This window comes from Hippoglossus stenolepis, chromosome 12, assembly GCF_022539355.2.
Source record: "Hippoglossus stenolepis isolate QCI-W04-F060 chromosome 12, HSTE1.2, whole genome shotgun sequence".
NCBI lineage: Eukaryota > Metazoa > Chordata > Actinopteri > Pleuronectiformes > Pleuronectidae > Hippoglossus > Hippoglossus stenolepis.
The window spans coordinates 9,613,380-9,632,107 of NC_061494.1; the positions used below are offsets into that span (position 1 = coordinate 9,613,380).

General features: G+C 41.1%; 1 protein-coding gene across 5 annotated transcripts; it reads left to right on the forward strand.

Moving 5' to 3' along the window:
* Positions 1-1,778: 1,778 nt before the first annotated feature.
* Positions 1,779-16,332, forward strand: rrbp1a (ribosome binding protein 1a). Of its 5 annotated transcripts, none has more exons than XM_035172774.2 (27): positions 1,779-2,009; positions 4,287-5,190; positions 6,253-6,407; positions 6,529-6,651; positions 7,424-7,576; positions 7,782-7,900; positions 8,099-8,252; positions 9,222-9,360; positions 9,597-9,778; positions 9,873-9,907; positions 9,996-10,071; positions 10,193-10,230; positions 10,706-10,787; positions 10,884-10,921; positions 11,026-11,104; positions 11,195-11,293; positions 11,399-11,485; positions 11,596-11,685; positions 12,289-12,381; positions 12,491-12,541; positions 12,633-12,713; positions 13,521-13,604; positions 13,846-13,923; positions 14,558-14,641; positions 14,748-14,846; positions 15,515-15,658; positions 15,816-16,332. In XM_035172774.2, exons 2-27 carry the CDS (start codon positions 4,305-4,307, stop codon positions 15,852-15,854), a joined length of 3,288 nt encoding a protein of 1,095 aa, XP_035028665.1. In that variant the 5' UTR covers positions 1,779-2,009; positions 4,287-4,304; the 3' UTR covers positions 15,855-16,332. The 5 variants fall into 5 exon arrangements, with proteins under 5 accessions (XP_035028665.1, XP_035028663.1, XP_035028666.1 ...); XM_035172772.2 differs by having other exon boundaries at positions 1,780-2,009; positions 10,881-10,921; XM_035172775.2 differs by having other exon boundaries at positions 1,780-2,009; positions 11,198-11,293.
* Positions 16,333-18,728: the final 2,396 nt, after the last annotated feature.

Consider the following 18,728-nt stretch of genomic DNA (forward strand, 5'->3'; position numbering starts at 1 on the left):
TCTGGTGCAACCAACACAAATACAGAATGTCAACCCAAATTCAGATTAATACACAGACCATCAAGATTATTTTTTATCTCATCCCACAACAGAATTATTTTAAATTTAATTACCTTTGCTTTACAGCTGTTTGATCCTGTGTCGTGTAAGTAAAAGGCCAATTATCATCTTGATCGTCACACTGTACAAATATTAGCAAAAGAGCGAACAGGAGCTGCACACGTCACATGTCCAGGTACAGCAGCAACACAAGGGGAAGTCAAAATCACCCACTGTGGTTTTTTACTTGCAGAAGATGAAAACGCTCCAATGTTTTGGCAGAACACTGGTTTGGTGTGTCAGTCACTTGGTACAGCAGTGTATAGGAAACAACACTTTGCTAATCATACTGTCAATGAGGCTTATTTGTATGTACAGGAAAGACACGTTGAAAATTTAATTTTTTATTGTTATATTTTAAAGCTGATGGAAATGAGTAGATCTAACATGAGGGAGTATTTAGAACGTTTTTTCCTAGGTGTTTTTTACTTTAAGTTTTACAAGAACATTTGTGACAATAGCGACAAGTGCTCAAGGGAAGCTTGTGTAAGGAATGTCTATGAATATACATATGAACTAGGGTGTGGACAGAAAACTGTTCCATTATAAGTGCGTCTGACCTCCGCATTTCACTGGCAGAACTCCCAAGCATCATATTTTAATAATCACTCACAAAGGTGCTCATTGTGCCACTTAATTGCATTGATACAATTTCATTATTATTCCCCTGTGATACTTTTTTGGGCGTTCAAATAAAGCAAGGTGTGGTTAACAAGCTTTTCAAGATGTACTGTCAGAGCTTCAGACGTCACTAATGCTAACAATCATATCCTGCAGCTTGACCTTTCAGGTGTGGCAGGCGATGACAAGTTCTGAAAGGCCTGTTGCCTTGGCTGTAAAGCCATTATTTGAGTGTGCAATGATGTTAATTATCTGATCCGGCAGGGAGACAAACAAAAAAACTTAATGACAGTATATTAGGAAATAGTGAATAAAAGCATTGCTTTCAAGAAATATTTATTATTCCTCTCCCATGCATTTGTTTAATGTGTTTGAATGTGTAATTGCCCTTATAGCTAAATTAAATATAATTGGGTCAGAAAGTGTGTAATAATATGATATTGTATATTTCTCTCAGTGCTGGAACAGAACTGACTACTGAATATACAAACAGACAGAAATACTTTTTACTATTGTTATGTTGTTATGTTACTATTTTTGTTACTATTTTCTTTGAATAGTTATTCATTTACATTCCTTTTCAAAGTATATATATACTGAGTACAAGCCTATTACCTTGATAATGTACACACCTTGTTCATAAGTACTATAATTATTTAATTTGTACATATTTTTAAATGTATTTATTTGGCATTGTGGAAACTAGCAACAAAATGTATGTGTAATTGTCCTTGGGTAAATAAAACCTATTTGAGACAGAAGGTTTCTAGTCGTATATGATTTAAACGACCGAACTGCTCCTGTAAACATGAAAACCAGTGAAATGTACCTGGTTAAAAACGATAAAGAAGGATCGGTGGGCCCAGTAAACAGATTCACTGCAGCACTTTACTCCAGTAACTTTGCTCCGTTACTTCCCAGATCAAACAAACCACCTTTGTTTGAAAACTCTCTGACTCAGAGAGTTCGCTTTTCGTCGACGTAGACGACTACAGTTCCCGGCGTGCCCGCTTCCGGCTCCAGCGGGCTCCAGCCAATCAGAGGCGCCGTCGGTCGCTGGTCGCTGTGTGGGGCACGGGGCCAGCACGTCTAGCCAGCTCGAAGTGCCACGACTTCACAGCGGAGCACGGATTCTCCAGCGGAGCGAGAGGGAGACCAGTGGAAGAAAGAAAAGGCAACTGAGCCACACAGCGGGACCAGCAGGTAGCTTCACGCACAAGTCCCTTCGTCCTCCACACGCAGCTCTCTGCCCGCTCTCCTTCCCTTTGCGCAGCTCCATCACCGGCGAGGTAAGTGTGGGAATCCCGGATTTTTCCTTCTTATTCATTGATCCACCGTTAGCTAGCCCGGGAAGCTAACTCCTGCTAACTACCAGGGGGGATGGAAAAACAGCGGAATAAAGTTACTGTGGAAATTATTCCACAGCGTTTCCGTGCTAGATGTTTGCTCTCCGGTTTTATTGTAGCGTTTGTAGTTCATCTTTTGTTACGTAACCCGACACTTTAAACCATAATGTGCAGGACGTTAGCCAAGTTCATTGATTCACAGTGTTAGCTTAAAACGCTAGACCACTAAAAGCATTAACATATAAGTAATGGCACATTTACACACTGAGTGTTAATGCACGTCTGAAAGGATTACGATGTGAGGTGTCCTCCGTGTCTCAGTAAGAGTCGAGGCCTTTTCCAGCTGTGGTCTCGGTTTTATTCATTTCATGTTAGCTTCATATTGAACAAACTGTCATGCAAGTTGTTGGAAGTCATTGTTTTTGTATTAAAGTTTGGAATAAAAAGTGTGTGGTTTTGTACGAACATTTCTTATTCTTACCGTCTTAACACCAAGCATAATGAAACATGTGTATCACCCCGAAAAGGAAAATCAAATCCAGCAGGCATTCATGAGTTTTACCTCCCATGAGTAAAGTTGATATTTTCATTTGATTTTATTAGAACTCTATGTCCAATGCCTCGCTTGTAGCTGGCCATTGCACACTAATGAAAGCCAGATATTGTAGTTTTGAGGGATCTATAGTTTAAAAGTTGCTCTATAGTAAGTTTCATTTTATAGTCCTGCCTCTTATGAACCTTGAGATCCATTTTCATCTGCAGAGAGTCTCCCTATAATTCAGTTTTTCTTGAAATCATCTTTGTCAGTTAAGTCGGAGTGGAGATACAGTGACGTGTGACATCACAGATTAGGAGGCAGAACTCTCTGTACGTGGCTTTTAGACCCTGCTGTGAACAGGGACTCTGGACTCATGTTTCGATTACACTTGAAGCAGCTCAGCAGTTCTCTACTATACCACGTCACAATGCTGGCCTTTTTTTGCTAAGCCCCCCCATTTTCTCTTTTTTGCATTTGTCCCTCATTTGAAATAAAAACAAGGATATAACTAATAGTGTTGCAAAAAAAAAAGAAAAAAGCTTCTTAAGTGCCCTGAGCAGTCGACTTTCCTCTCCTGCAGGCTAGACATTCTGGTTTGTGACTGGAGCCTTTAAGAGCTTTAAAGGGATAGTTGAAAGACCCTTTAAGCTACGTCTTTTTTTCTTTCTTTTTTGCAGGGCAGGAAATTAACATTAACCACCACCCAGTGGTTGGTAACTATGTACTTTTGGTCTGTAACCATTTTTTTGCGTCCATGGTTTGGGTTTATTTCTCTGCCGTAAGTTCATTTCAGTGTTTCACTCATGCACCAAACTCTATTATAGCTCTGATACTTTTTTCATTTTTATTAAATGTGATTACATGATTTCCAGTCATTTTTCAGCAGTGTTTGCTTTGGCAATTTGCCCACAGAGGCTCTATGAAAAAATGGGGCATTCTGCTGATTTGTAGAATTACATTTTCATACCAAACCACTGTATTCTATTTTATTTTGCACGATGATATAATAATAAAGCATAACCCTACAACCTTAACCACAATTTGAATGTGCAAATAACTTCAATCATTCTGTTTAGTAAAACACTGATAAACAAATACGGAGAATTACATGTTTGAAGTTGTAAACCATTTTTTATGACACGTTTCCTAAATGATCGTCAACATTATGTGTTTCGGGAATGTTTTTTTTTCCGCCTGGGACTGTTATATATGAGTGTTTACTTTGGCTCAGTTGGTTTCAGTGCTTGTGCTGCGCCAGAGAGCTCAGTGTTGGACTTTAAAATGACGCTGTGTAAGAGATGGAACATTGAGTGATTTTTTTTTTTTTTTTTTCCAGCTGTATTAGCACATGTTTTACCATTGATAAGAAGCCATATGACAAGGGGCTTTGCACTGTTTGCTGATAAGATAGGCTGTTCTGCATTATGTAGCCTGCCTCAAGGCAAAGGTTAATGGGGTAACAGAGACACCTTGAGGCGGTTGAGGGTAAAGTCTAGATGTGCAGAATTCATCACAATTCTCTCTCACCAGCTGCTCTTAATACAGCAGCTGTCAGTTTTCATTTTGCCTAGGCACAGAGGAATGTTGAATTACTTGTATGAACTTCTTCCTCAAGTTGTTCACATTTTTTCTTCACTTTTTACTTTGCAAATATGTTAACAAGTCTACCACTCTATTTTTAGGTTTACTAAAATTGAACAATGGATATCTACGACCCCCAGACCCTTGGGATAATGGTGTTTGGTGGATTCATGGTGATCTCGGCTCTCGGGATTGCCCTCGTCTCTACCTTTTCCATGAAGGAGACCTCTTATGAGGAGGCCCTCGCTAAACAACGTAGAGAGTTAGGTAAGATACAGTCTGGTCGCTCAGACAAAAAGAAGAAGGACAAAGTGTCTGAGAAGAAGAGCCGTGGAAAGAAGAAAGAAGACAAGCCCAATGGAAAGATCCCAGAGCAAGAAAAAACAGAAGAGGCTACTGATGCTGAAGAAGTCATTGAGCCCGTTGTTGCCCCAGTTGTAGCTGCTGCTCCTGAACCTGTCCCAGAGCCTGTCCCTGCTGTTGAGGTTAAGCCAGCTGCTGCCCCAGCACAAGTAGAACCTGAGCCCATACCTGCCGCTGAACCAATTCCTGCTGCCGAGCCTTCACCTGCACCCTCTCCCAAAGAGAAAAAGAAGAAGAAGGTCGCCAAGGTTGAGCCTGCCTCAACCCAAATAGCTGCCCCTGCCCCAGTGTCTACCCCCGCACCAGTCAAGTCCTCTGCAGCCCCTCCATCAACCCAGGCCCCTGTTTCTGCCCCAGCCAAGTCTGCCCCTGCAGCTAAGTCTGCCCCTGCACCAGGCAAGTCTGCCCCTGCAGCTAAGTCTGCCCCTGCCCCAGCCAAATCTGCTCCGGCACAAGCGAAGGCCGCAGCAGCCCCAGCCAAGTCTTCACCAGCTCCATCCAAGACTGCCCCAGTGCTGCAGGCTGTTACCAAAGAGGTCCCAGTGATGGCAGTGCCCCCTGTGGGATCACAGCAGGCTCCTGTTGTTGAAGCAAAAGCACAGGAGCCCAAGAAGAAGTCCTCTAAGAAAAAGAGTGAGCCTGGTAAGCTGATGTTGTAGAGATGTCACTTACAATTTTGGAGACAAATCAGTAACTGTATGTCATTACACAACTTGCCATTTCCTTCATTACCAATATGCTGAAATTACAACTACATGATTTCTAAGTGCTTTATAACTTTCCCCTTGTCATCATTTTTAGTATAAGCATTCTTACTCATTTATGAGGCTTTTTAGACCAATAATTTCACAGCATTTAAGAAAAAAAAGTTTGCTAATGCTGCTGCCAGATATCCTCACCTGTTGTATCTCATTGTTTCTTTTTGATGCACAGGACTGCTATTACTTGTCACATTCAGCTGGGACCCTCTGCAAGTCACTGCAAACTACAGTTACCCACAATCCCTTCTCCGCACAACAAGGCTTAGATTAGTCTACAAAGTCACTGTAGTCTATCAATATGTTGTCAAGCAAGAACCAGCATTGTTTAAAATTAGCCGTCTCCCTTGAATTGATGGAAATGGTTGTCAAGGCAGGAACTACATTAGCCATAACACTGGTGATAGTAGTCAGACTTGAATGTTTAGAGCTAGAATGGGGGCATGTCTGCACAGTTGAGTTACTTACTTACTTACACACACACAACACACATGCTCACACACTCAATCTAAGGCAGTAATACCCTGTCAGTACTGATGAACTTCTAGGCCCGTATCCGTGGAAAGTTGTGCCAATGGCAGTAGTGGGTAATGTCTGGCACTCAGTTCTAGAGGGCATAGAGCAAGCCAGCTTGTCCAAACATCGCTGCCCTGTTTTGTTTGCTGACAAAGGCTCTCAGTGTCCTGACAATGGGTAAGAAGGGGAGGGGGGTTGGAGATCTCACTTGCCCGAGGCTTGGCTCTGCCTGGTGCCACAGTGCCCCATCATTTTGCTAGCCGAAGCTGCACGGGGTCCCAGAGCTCTACGACAAGTCACAACCTTGTCCTTTTCCTGACGCCATGTGGGAATTTAGATTTAACTGTGACTGCCTATCGCCTTTAAAACTGCCTGCCTCAGTAGTTTCAAACTTTAAATAAACTGTAAATATTTGTTTTTGTCGCTTTAGTGGCAGTGGTGGATTCTACTGATGCTCCGCTGTACCTGCCCTACAAAGCTCTGGTGTCCACTATCAGTAGCATGGTGTTCAGTGAGGGGGAGGCACATAGGCTCATCGAGATCCTGTCCGAGAAAGTTGGCATCATTCAGGACACCTGGCACATGGTATGAGAAACTGCTGTGATGAGGAAAAATACACCCACAAGACCTGGTTAGGGTGCAAAGCACGTATAGCTCACTGAGTTCATTTTTCTCTCTCTCACTATCTGTACATTCATATTTTCAGGCCGCTCAAAAAGGAGACCCAGTGGCCATGCTGAAGAAACAAGTGGAGGAGCGGGAGAAACAGCTGGCGGCAGAACAGGAGGAAGCTTCTGCAGCAAAGAACCGTCTTAGAGAACTCACCAAGGTTAGACTTTGAAGTGTCACAGATGGTGCCAAATTCCTGCCACAATACACATCTGGTGTACGGCCATACTGGCAGCCCTGCGAGATTCCCCTACTGTCAGATGGATGCAAATCTCTTCTGTTCTTAGATCCTTTCTGCCAGTGAGTCAAAGTGTAGTTTGACTACACTTTGTGGCACAGGTGGCAGCGGAGAAAAAGACATGTTGGTGCCCAAATTTGAAAGTGTTAAGTCTGAGTTGAGCATGAAAGTGTACAGACAATTATTGTTATCTTTTGTCCTGATAGTGTCACTAAAACAAACACGATTATCATAGAACACAGTAAGCTCACTCAATTTCACTGTAACCCACTCATTACATAAGATGTTACATATCTCATGTAATATATATGTCAGCCTATAGGTGGCAGTAGAGGAGAGGTCATGGTTTATCACAAGAGCATCTTGTCCTGTATATTTTAAGATATTGTACATAAACACTATGGTTGGTGCTCGATGTAAGGACAGGTGGTTATTGTATATATATTAAAGAAAAAATTAGATTTTACCCACTCTTTATTTTATCATGTGGTCTTGTCCTGAATAGTAAAAAGTGAGAACATTCGTGTCGTCAGAAGCTACATCGTCCTCATCAAACTTTAAATTCCTCTTGTGAGGAATGATACATTCCTGTACTATAAATCAAATAGTTGTAGAGACATGTCACTTCATGAAATACTGGCTCTGTAGCCACAGATATATTACGGTGAGTCTGAATATGCTGTCTGTTTATCAGGAGCTGTCTGCTGAGAAGTCCAAGGTTGCCGGCGTTGAGACAAGGCTGAGTTCCCAGCTGAGTAAGAGGGAGCAGGAAATGATCGCCCTCCAAGCTCGCATGCAGGCCAGTTACCAGGACCATGTAGCCCAGACTCAGAAGCTCAATGCAAAGGTTAGTACTATTATATTTTCTTAATTTACAATTCAGATAAATACATTACAGTTTTCCTTTTTTCTGTTGCCCATAATCTGACTTATTATTAAGGGTTTTTACTCTTTTGAAATTCATTGTTCTTGAGATAGATTAAATGCCAAGCAAGGAACGCAAGTCCAATATTTCCAGTTGTTTAAAACACCTTTTTTTTAAACTCTTCCAGGTCCTCAGCCTGCAGGACCAGCTGGAAAAAGGCCCCAATGCCCAACTTGCCCGTCTACAGCAGGAGAACTCCATTCTCCGCGATGCCCTCAACCAAGCCACCAGTCAAGCAGAGAGCAAGTGAGTATCTCCCTGTCACAATAACGAATGACGAACAGTGCTGAATGACATGTGTGTAGCTCTTCATATTGATATCAGTAACACTTGAAAATGTATTACAGTATGTACAGATTCTGAGTCATGTTTGGAGTAGTTGGCCTGTATGGTAGTCAGTCATGTGTTCTGACTCTCTGTATCTCTCTTTTTTGTCTGCTGCAGACAAAATGCAGAGCTGGCCAAGCTGCGTCAGGAATGTACAAAGTTAACCAAGGATCTCGGAGAGAAGACGGAAAGTCTGCTTGCTGATGAGCACATCAGGAAAGGGCTGGAGGCCAAGGTCTCCGCTGCTGAAAAGCAACTCTCCCTGCTGCAGGTTGGCATCTGCTGTGGGAATACCACATCATCTCCATTATAAATTACTTTGGACGTGATCAAGTTTCCACAACTTAATCTAGTTTTTCGAATGCCGTATTTTCATTGAGTGGCCATTCAGTTGTAGTCTCCAAAAAATGCAAGCATAGTTTTTTCCCACTTATCCCCCAGCCCTGTAATGTTATGGTAAATTTAATTACCTTGTAATCACAGCGCTCAGGGCTGGGCTGGAATGCAGCCATACAATAATGGGCCTGCAGGGAAAATGCTTCAGAGCACCAGCTGGAATGCGTGCGTGTCCGAGCATCTCTCCTCACCCGCCCGCTCTAACGGGCCGTAAAAGCACAAGAACAGTGTGATGCTATTTACAACTTGTCTTTCTGATGACTTCAAGACGTGCAGTGCATCCCTGTCTTACATTATCTGTTCATTTACTGTTCTCGCTTTTACACAATCTCATAGTAATGACTGCCGTTGGTCACGAGTTATGTGGCGTAAGTGAGTCAACACTTCCTGACAGTTAGTCCTCATTTGGTTTAGTCATTTACCAACATCCCTTCTGGCAGGTTAAGGTCTATAAACACATTATGCAATCACTCAGGCCAACAGTCTGTGATCAATCGTCAACAATTTGCAGATTTGAATTTGTTGCAGAGGTTAATGCAGACTAATTATCTCAAAATCTTCAAAGCACTTCATACAAAACACTTCCTTTTTAAAAAAAAAAAAAATCACTTCCTTGAAAGAAATCCAAACATGCTGTTAAAATATATTTTGTCATGTTACACAGCCTCGACTTTTTTTGGTTGCCCCTTTGTTGGAAAATCTGTGAATATACTATTATCTTTGTCTTTAAGTGTGGAAATAGGACTACAAGCACTGATACTGTGAAGTAATGCTTTATAGAGGGTGATTCAGCGACTCTTTGCTGCCCTCTGCAGTTTGACTTATATTGCTCATTTTATTTCAGGCTGGCCATGCAGAGAGCGAGCAGGCGTTACAGAGGAGGTTGGAGGAAGTGTGCGAAGAGCTCAGAACAACACAAAGTAGAAGCAGCAGCCTGCAGGCCACTTTGGACAAGGCTCAGCAGGAAATCAGCACAATCTCAGGTCAGATTCTGTCTTTCACAGGAATTATTACTGTTGTGGAGCTTAAACACTTGTATGGAAGAAGATCGTTGTTTTAAAACTAAAACCTATTTGAATGGATGGTGCCTCAGTTTATTTTCTTGTTAGTTAAATGACAGCAACAAGTAGAACAAATAATACATTATAGACATTTAGGGTATTTTTCTGTGACCAGTGGCTGCATCATAAAAGTTGAGTGATGTGTGTTCTCCCTGCAGATTTCCAAGAGCGTACAGAGAGATTGGAGGCTGACGTCAGGGAGCGCTCTGCTCAGGTGGAAGCCCTTACTGCTCAGCTGGAGGAGACCCAGGCAGAGAAAAGCCAGCTCGGACAGCAGGTGGACTCCATCAACTCACTGCTGGAAGCCAGTCAGAACAAAAAGGAGGACGAGGACAATCAGGTAGAACATACTGTGTCAATTTTACTTTTAAATGGCCAGACAGCTGACCCCACATAGTCACTCCTAAGGCTTTTTGTCATTTATGATGCTGCAGGTGAATGCTGCAGAACTGGAACAGCTTAAGCTCAGGTAAGGGTTTGATCCTCCTCCTTTTATCAGAGTTGACATTAGATCCAGAGCTGTTCCGTTGACTTTAGATTCTGTGCCCCCTCTGCAGCCTTCAGGAAAAAGACGGCCAGCTGAGCACGCTTCACGAGGAACTGAAGCAATTGCAGACAAAGCAGGAAGCTGGCGTAAGTGTTACAAATATCTTTTGATTAAATCACTTCTATATTACTTTGGGAGATTTTTTTTATTCATACGAAGATGTGAAAATTGTAGATGCTAATCACAAACAATCTTGTCTTCTTACAGGAGAACACTATAGCTGAGCTTGAACAAAGAAACCAGAGGTAGGTTACTGTTTTATCCCACTCTATCTCTTATCTCTCTAGCTGTAGCTACCTTTCTATATATCGTCTTTATATCTTTCTATCCCTGTCTATTTCTGTATCTTCTCCATCTTTTTTCTCTAAACGTGTATCTCGATCCCTCCATCAATATCTCTCCATCTCTCTATATCTCTGTCTCTATCCACCTCCATCTATCTCTCAATCTCCATCTCTTTATCTCTATCTCTGTATCGATCTCTCTCTCCACCTCTGCCCACCTATATCACTCTTTCTATGTTTCCATATCTCTATCTATCACTATATCTCTCTATCACTCCGCACCATCTCTCTCTATATCCCCATCTCTGTATCTCCATATTTCTCTCCATCTCACTACCACTATCGCTCTACACCTTTTGTCTTTCTATCTCTTATCTTAGTCTACATCTATCTATCTATCTCTCTCTCGCTGTATTTAATTTGCATGTGATTTCAGTGAGGATGCCAGTGTCGTCACCTCGCTACAGGAGGAACTTCAGAGCCTTAAAGAAGAGCTGGAGCAAATTAAGAACTCAGCAGTAAGTGTACCTCTGGCTATGTTGCTTGATTCGGCTCCTTGAGGTTCCCTGCAGAACAATGAATAACTAATTTGCTTCTTGTCTCTGTTTCAGCAGTCAGATGGCTCTGCAGAACTCACTCAACTACAGGACAGGTAAACGACTGAACACACGTAAAGATCCATCACACGCTGTTGTTGGTTCTGTTGTTGGTTCTGTTGTTAAACAATTTCTGCGTCTGTTTTGGTTCTGCCACTAGTCTGAGTGAGAAGGATGTTCTCGTCACCTCATTAGAAGAGCAACTGAGAGAAGTGAGAGAACAGATGACCACTGATGGAGTAAGTGTGTACACACTCGTGGCTTATCAATCAAAGACTGCTTTGCTCTTAATTAACTTAATGATTATTGATTGTCATTCATTGTTTTAGCAGAACCAGGACATCATGGCACAACTGACTGCTCTTCAAAGCGAAACCAAAGAAAGTCTCCAGACACTCTTCCCACAAATACCTTTAGAGACAGAGCAGGTAAGAAAAGGGTTGAGTTTCTGAATAATCTTCAATCTCTAATTTATTCATTATTCTGCTGAAAATAGCTCAAGTGATATATTCCTATCTGCTTTTCTCCTTTAGTCCAACTGGTTGCAAGAATTTACACAGAAAGCTCAGGAGGTTCTGAACCAGCAGAGCCAGAAGGTAGATTCGAGCACAGAGTTGCCAGTAAGTTTTTATTTTTTTTTTATTTATTTATTTTTTTTAAATTGTTGCTGTTACCTTGACTGGTTTGAATTTACCTGGCAAAATTCTGAATGTGTTTTTTTTTTTTTCAGGCATTACTTGAGAAACTGAAGGAGGCTGAAGAGAGCCACAGCTCCCTTCAGGCTGAGTGTGAACAGTACAGGACAGTTCTGGCTGAAACAGTACGTGACTGACATCATGATGTTAATGATATAAAACAAATCCGTCTCTCAGTTGGGTGTTGTGTTTTCCGTAGGGGCTGTATGTGAGAATGCAAATGTCTGAAGCCCAATTAATGCTTTCATGACTTGCACCTCCCAAAAAATGTACCTACCTGTCGAGTCGACGCATACAGCTAGAGCTGTGATTGGTAGCATCCCATTTCCGGTAGCCTAGCTGTCATTTTCGAGCTGAAGGAGGAAAACGGACGACTTTTCTTCATTTCAGTTCTTTAAGAAAAAGTTATGCTCGGCCCGTGCGTAGGCTACTTGCGTACCGACAGCGTAGTTTTGACGCAGAAGCATGAATTGGGCTGGAGTCAGATGATCCGTATATTTCCGCATCTTTTCCTGGCAGCCCAATTGTAGATTGTCTGGAAACTGTCAGAGTGAGCCCATGTGAGAATACAGCAGGAAATTATCACGGCGAATGAGCATGTTGATGACGTTCAAACACGCAACTGAACTTAACAGAAATCAAATATCTCAGGATGAAAAAGAGGTGCTGTACACCTCTTATGGAGAAAATATATGCAGCTCATTTAATCCTGGTGCCGTCTACTTTAGGAAGGAATGCTGAAACATCTGCAGAAGAGCGTAGAAGAGGAAGAGCTGGTATGGAAGTCCAAGATGGCTGACTCAGAGGAACAGCTGAGGGTGGTAAGTTATATCTCTTTGAACTCACTTCTTCTTTTAAATGTTTCTTCACCACTTGTGGGTCCACTTAAATTATTTCTTTAAACTGATGTGTCCCTCTTTGCACTACCAGGCTTTGGAGACAGTCAGCAAGCTGGAGGCTGAAGATCAAAGTGTAGATAAGGTGGGACTTTTTTTCACACCCACACAAGTTTAAATGGTCACTTGAGGTAACAGTTTCTAAATGTGGTGTTTTTTCTTCTTCTTCTGTGCAGTTGAATGAGCAGATGATGCTTCTGGAAGCTCAGCTGGAGAAGCAGTCAGACAACCAGGGAACCTCAGAGGAGATGGAGCAGGTACATGAGAAAATTAAATCTACAGATTACAGCAGCGTCACTGAAACGGGCAATGCTGATATTACAATTTTTGTTGAATTTTTATGTGCAACTTCACCTGTTAAGGAGGTCAACTTGTATATTAATACAATTTTAGACCTGTATTCCCAAAAGACATTTTAACTAAAATACAAACTAAGGATAAAGAAATCTGTTCTTTAGCAACACAGATGGAGGATCTTAAAAGAACAGTCCATCATTTTAATTATTTTCCATATTTGTTCATATCAGAAACAAAATTTCCGCATCACAAACAATGAGTATTTGTGTGTTGGACTTAATAATACTGTATATACCTGTTACTGTTGGATATGTGGGTAGTTTGAGGCATTAATAATAATATGATAATAATATACTTTATTTGTATTGCACTTTTCTTAACAAAGTTACAAAGTGTGTCACAAAACGATAAAACGGGAATATAATTAAATAACAAATTAAAATTCACAAAGATAAAAGCATTTTTAAGAACATTTTAAGAAGGGATTTAAAAGCGGCAACAGAAGCATCATTATCGTAGCTGGTTAAGTCATTCTGAACTACCAGAAGGCCACTATCAGATGATCTAAGATGGTGTGCAGAATCATAGGGAATTTGTAAATACTTGATATACATGAGGGCATAAACATTCCGATTCAGACAAGATTTTGTGTTTAATAAATGAAATGTTGTAATTTGTGGTATTCTTTCTAAGGTTCAGCCTCGTGGTGCATGTAGAACAGTATCTGTCTGACATCTGTTCATTCCTCTGCTGTGCTCTATGTTCAGCTGAAGCTGCAGCTGTCGGAGTGTCAGAGCCAGCTGGATTTGGCCCAGAAGGAATCCCAGGCACAGAAGGAGGAGCTTTCACAGGTGACTTTTACTGACTTAAGCTGCTTTCCCATCATCTAGAAAGTATTTACTTATTCATACACCAGTGTAACGGAGGTCAGATGGAGACATTTTTTTTCCTGAGATGTCACATGCCAAGGAATTTGTGTAAAATCCAGTGCTTTGATGCACATCCAGCTCAGTAAGGTTTCAGTGACATGTAACACAAAGGGGACCCATGGAGGTTATGTAACCAGTGACGAGTGACGGCTTCCTGTTTCAGGTCAGAGAGCAACTGGGCGAGGTCACGATGAGGGCTCAGAGCGAACAGAATGGCCCAGCTGAGGCTCAACCCAGTCAGGTCAGGGTGCAAACGTCACAGGGCACCCTTAACTTCCTGTCAGAGAGTACTGGACAGTGACTCGGACACTTGTGTTTTTTTTTTTTTAATAGTTTCTTAAATCAGCTTGGTTCAATTTGATAGAAAAATCTAAGACACATTTTATTGACTTGCCATTCCACACTTTGTTAGACACGTTTTTGGTGATCTGTGTCATACAGACACCACAAAGTCCTAAATCAAGGATGTGGTCACAATACACCGATACTAAGCAACGGATGATAAAGCGTTTTTTCCAGTCCGTCCAGTTCTCCCAAGACACAGCAACTGTTTGTGCTAACCATTATTTGCGTTGACTGAGTGGATATAACTCTAACACTGCTCTTTCTCACCTTTTCTCGCATGCACATCTCTCCTCCTTTTAGTTTTTTCAATAATTTCAGTAGGATTCTTAACAGCAACAGAAATGTAACATTTGTCTTGAGCCTTACACCTGAAATAGTGTGAAAGGAAACTAACTTGGCACACTGGCAGAACAGCTTCTGTGTGTGTGAGTGCATTGTTGCTGCTTTGGAATGAGAATGCTTGCGTACACACATGTATGCGTTAATCGTTTTTCAGTGTGTATGTTTATTGTGTGTTTGTCTACCATCAGGTGCAGAATGAGTTGAGTCAGACAACTGAGAAGCTGCATGGGGAGGAGGCTCGGGGGCAGCAGCTCTCAGAGGAGTTTGAGCAGGTAGCCATCGACGAAGCACTTTTTTTTGGTTTCTAGTCTTGTCACACAAGAAAGTTTTTAATACACTCTCATTGGATAACATCACTGTGTGTTGTCTAACTTCCAGGCCCAGAAAACTATCACAGACTTTCAGGCTCAGCTGGATCTTCTGAAGGTTTCTGCAGAGTCACCACAAACTGACTCAGAGGATGTTGCTCAGGTCAAGGTGTGTTGACATTTTTTAGTTTTTTTTACATATCTAAATCTCTAAAGCACACACCCTCACTTGGTTTAATGGAGACCCAAGTTCAATATTAAATTGGGTATAACATAAATAATTTATTGAGCATGGATAAAACAATCCACTCAGCATATTACTATTATTATTGCCTCACTTAATTTTACAATAGCAGGTTGATTTAATGCAGATTTTAATCTCTCACCATTGTATTTCATGGTGACAGCCGACTCTGCTATTACAAGGGGCATCAACGAAGAAGCCAAGTGAAGCAAATTAACAGTATTTTGCAAGCTATGGTAGCTAAGTCAGAGCTAGTTGATCCATGACAATTACTTTTCTATGTTTCAAACATTTGTATATTACCTACCTAAACAGGAAATAAGCAGAGGGTCATGTGTTTGATGTTCTACAAGCACACGCCTCAGCTGCAGGTAGAGGTAGATAGGGTTGGCTAATTTGCATATTTACAGATCTGAGAATACCAAATGAGCCCGAGGTCTGAGAGTTTCAAAGTCATTTGAAGGCCATTAAGAGATTTTTTTCATGGAGTTTTGTCAATGCAGGAGAGGAACTTGAGTATTAAAGACGTTGGGTCTCCATATATTCAGTGTCAATTTTAGCTTTGAAGTAACTTTCTGCTGCTGTCCCCACAGGAGCGCCTAGACAAGGAGAAGAAGCTGTCCAAAGACCTGGGCCAGGCGGCCACCAAGCTCCAGCAGCTTCTCAAAGCAACACAGGAGCAGCTGACCAAAGAGAGAGACACAGTGAAAACACTACAGGAGCACCTGGAGGGCAAGGTGAAAAAACTTATACCTGTTTTACAACAGCAGGTATATGCTGGCCAGTAGAGGACTCAGGGCTTAACACTGGCAAGACTACAAATACACGTTTCTAGCTGAAATGATTTTAGACTGCTTGTTTATTGACTCTGATCTTTTTCTTTCCACTTTGAAGGGCGAATATGTGGAACTGAAGGAAGGAACGTCCGTCTGACAGAAGTATACCGCGGACATTACACAAAACTGCCAAATATGCCTTACGATTACCGTAGTTATGCATTCCAAAACAATTTATTTCTTTTACTGTAGTTAATTGCATTTGTTGCAACTGTAGGAATCATGTTTGATATAATATGAACTTTTCAAAGTAAGATTGGAGGAGGGAGTCCTGCTGCAGTCTTTCCTGAAACACACATTCCATCAACCATTCTGGCTATGTCAGAAGTTATTTATCCCCCTGCCTTATATTCCAAACAATTCCCCATAGTTCAGTGTTAAAAGGGAAACCGATTGTACGTCAAACGTACATCAACCTGTGCAATTACTTTGTATGTCTTTTCTATGTGGTCGAATGATGGGAACATTTTATGGTTCAGTGATGCAGTACCTTTTAGGGCCTGCAGTCCTCTGTAGCTGGCAGCCAATAACACATCAAATTTGTATGAATGAATAAACTACAGTGTCACCTGTCATTCCTGTCCTGTGTCTTTGTTGCTGTAATGAACCCACAGTGAGGCGAGACAAAAATACCTGTTGCGAGATATATTTTGACACAGTTTGAGATCTGGAATGAATCAAACCGTTAATCTAAAAGTTGGTGCACCATACATCTGCCTCTTGCTTGAAAGTTTAAGGGTTGCTGAGTTGTTTGTTAAAATCCTCTTCACGTCGGGATTTTTCTCAACAAATAAAGTTGTCTGGAACAAAAAAAAAGGAAAATAAGTCAGTCTGTAACTCACAGTACTATAATGCACAGGCCACACTGGGTACATCAGTTTCGCATGTGTATCATGGAGAATGTTGCTTTTCGTTTCAGCGCCCATGCCATCACGTTAGAGCAGCCACACTGCCTGTGTGAGACATGTTCTTCCAGAGAGTCAGAGTCTCGCTGAGTTTCTCTGTGTGAGGTTCACTGCAAAGTTGACAGTGAAAATTATCTTTCACCACAGTTTCAATTTTGATATCTGTCGACTATGACACAAACCCCTTCCTGTACCACTTCCTGTACCCATTTCAAGGTAAAAGCACTTGACTGAATCAATTCATTTGCTTTAACAAAGTTTTGGTTACTATTTCAGGACTGTTGCAGAGCTACCATAGTGCCTTGGCATTTAGTTGAGTACATAGGCTACTTTTATTCAAGGAAATACAGTAGTTATACCAGAGGCCGGGCCCAGATCTAGAATTTCTAGTCTGCCCACCCAATTGGTCAACTTTATTCTGTGCCATTTGAATTTGCCCTTCAAGTTTATTTCATTCGCTAGTCAGAGTTTCCTGAATTGCTGGTTGGACATTGGGCTGGTTTTTAGCATTTTAGCGAGTCGTGTTGAATCCTTAGGTAGCATCTCTTCTCTCCTGGAGCGAGGCGGACTGCTCACTCAATCACTCACTCACACATGCACGTCTCTCAATAGTTGTGAAGACACTCATTGACATAATGCATTCCCTAGCACCTTACCTTAACCTTAACCAACACAACTTAAAGCCTAACCTAATTCTTACCCTAAAACCAAGTCTGAACTCACGAACAAGCCTTTGAAATTTTGAGGACCAGCCAAAATGTCCTCACAATGATGCTATTCAACCAAAATTGGCCCTCATAACTACAGACAGGCATACACACAGACACTCACTCACACTCGGGTCCCCAGGGGGGTTTAGGTGCTGTTGGAAAACCAAAACACTACTCAAAGGACAACCAAACCAAATCTCCATGTCTTCACAGTTTGTCCATTTGCTAAAGCAAACTGGGCTGTTGAACTTGTTTTAAATTAACTAAACCTGTCCCCTGCATGTGTGCTTCCGCACAGGCATAAAAATGTTTGGTGTCACTAGTCGGTGCGTGGCAGGCTGCAGCCTTTATTTTTTATTTTTTTTAAATTGTAATTCAAATGTCAGACTGTATGTTCTTAAGAATTTAAAGTCCATTGCTCTTTGTGTTATTGTCATGCTATATTATTATTTCAGTGGCATGAAGTGGTTCCAAAAATGATACTATCATTTATCACAATAATAACATAGGTTTCCTTGCAGTTTACAGATTTAGTTCTTTGAGAATTTGTTTCATTTTCAAGCAAAATTGTTATTGTACAATGAAATATCCTTAACTGAATCGATATTGAATCAAATAAAATCGGAAATCGAATTGAATCCAGACCTTGTTCATCAGAGTCGAATCAAATTGGGAAATCAGTGGCGATACCCAGCCCCAGTTGGACACTATAAGTACAAAAGAAGCTATTCCCCAGTGTTCATTCTGCATGCAAAGCATTTGTAGACTAATCATATGTGACAGGGGAAGCATATTAATATTCTTATTAGAATTCTTCATCTTATTAAAGCTTGTTTTTGTTTTAAAATTATTGTAGTGTTGTGTTAAAAAGATGTTGCTTAGTCACTGCTGGTAGTTGTTATATTTTACTAGATAAATAGCTAGCAAGCACAGCTATCTACAATATTTAGCATTTGACTTTTTCCCAATGTTTATCAACGCTCACTCAGTATCAAGTTAATGCACTACTATGTAAATTCTTAAACATTACCACTATACATACAAGTGCACCCAAAATTGTTTACACATGAAGAATAGGTTAAGAATTTAATAGAGAAGTAAGCCTATCTGGTGTGAGCAGCACTACACTCAATTCTTACTTTGAACAATTTTAACACATTTTCATATTTCATGTTGAACTGTTTGTGAACTCTATATAGGCTATGTTCTTCTTGGCTATGTTCTCATAGTTATAATCATTTTTAATTGAAAGAATTATTATTATACCACAGCTTGGTGTAATTTTCTATTGTGACAAGTTCTTTAAAACTCGGAAAAATGCTCACACTAAGTCTACTGTGGGAAAAGGTGCCCATC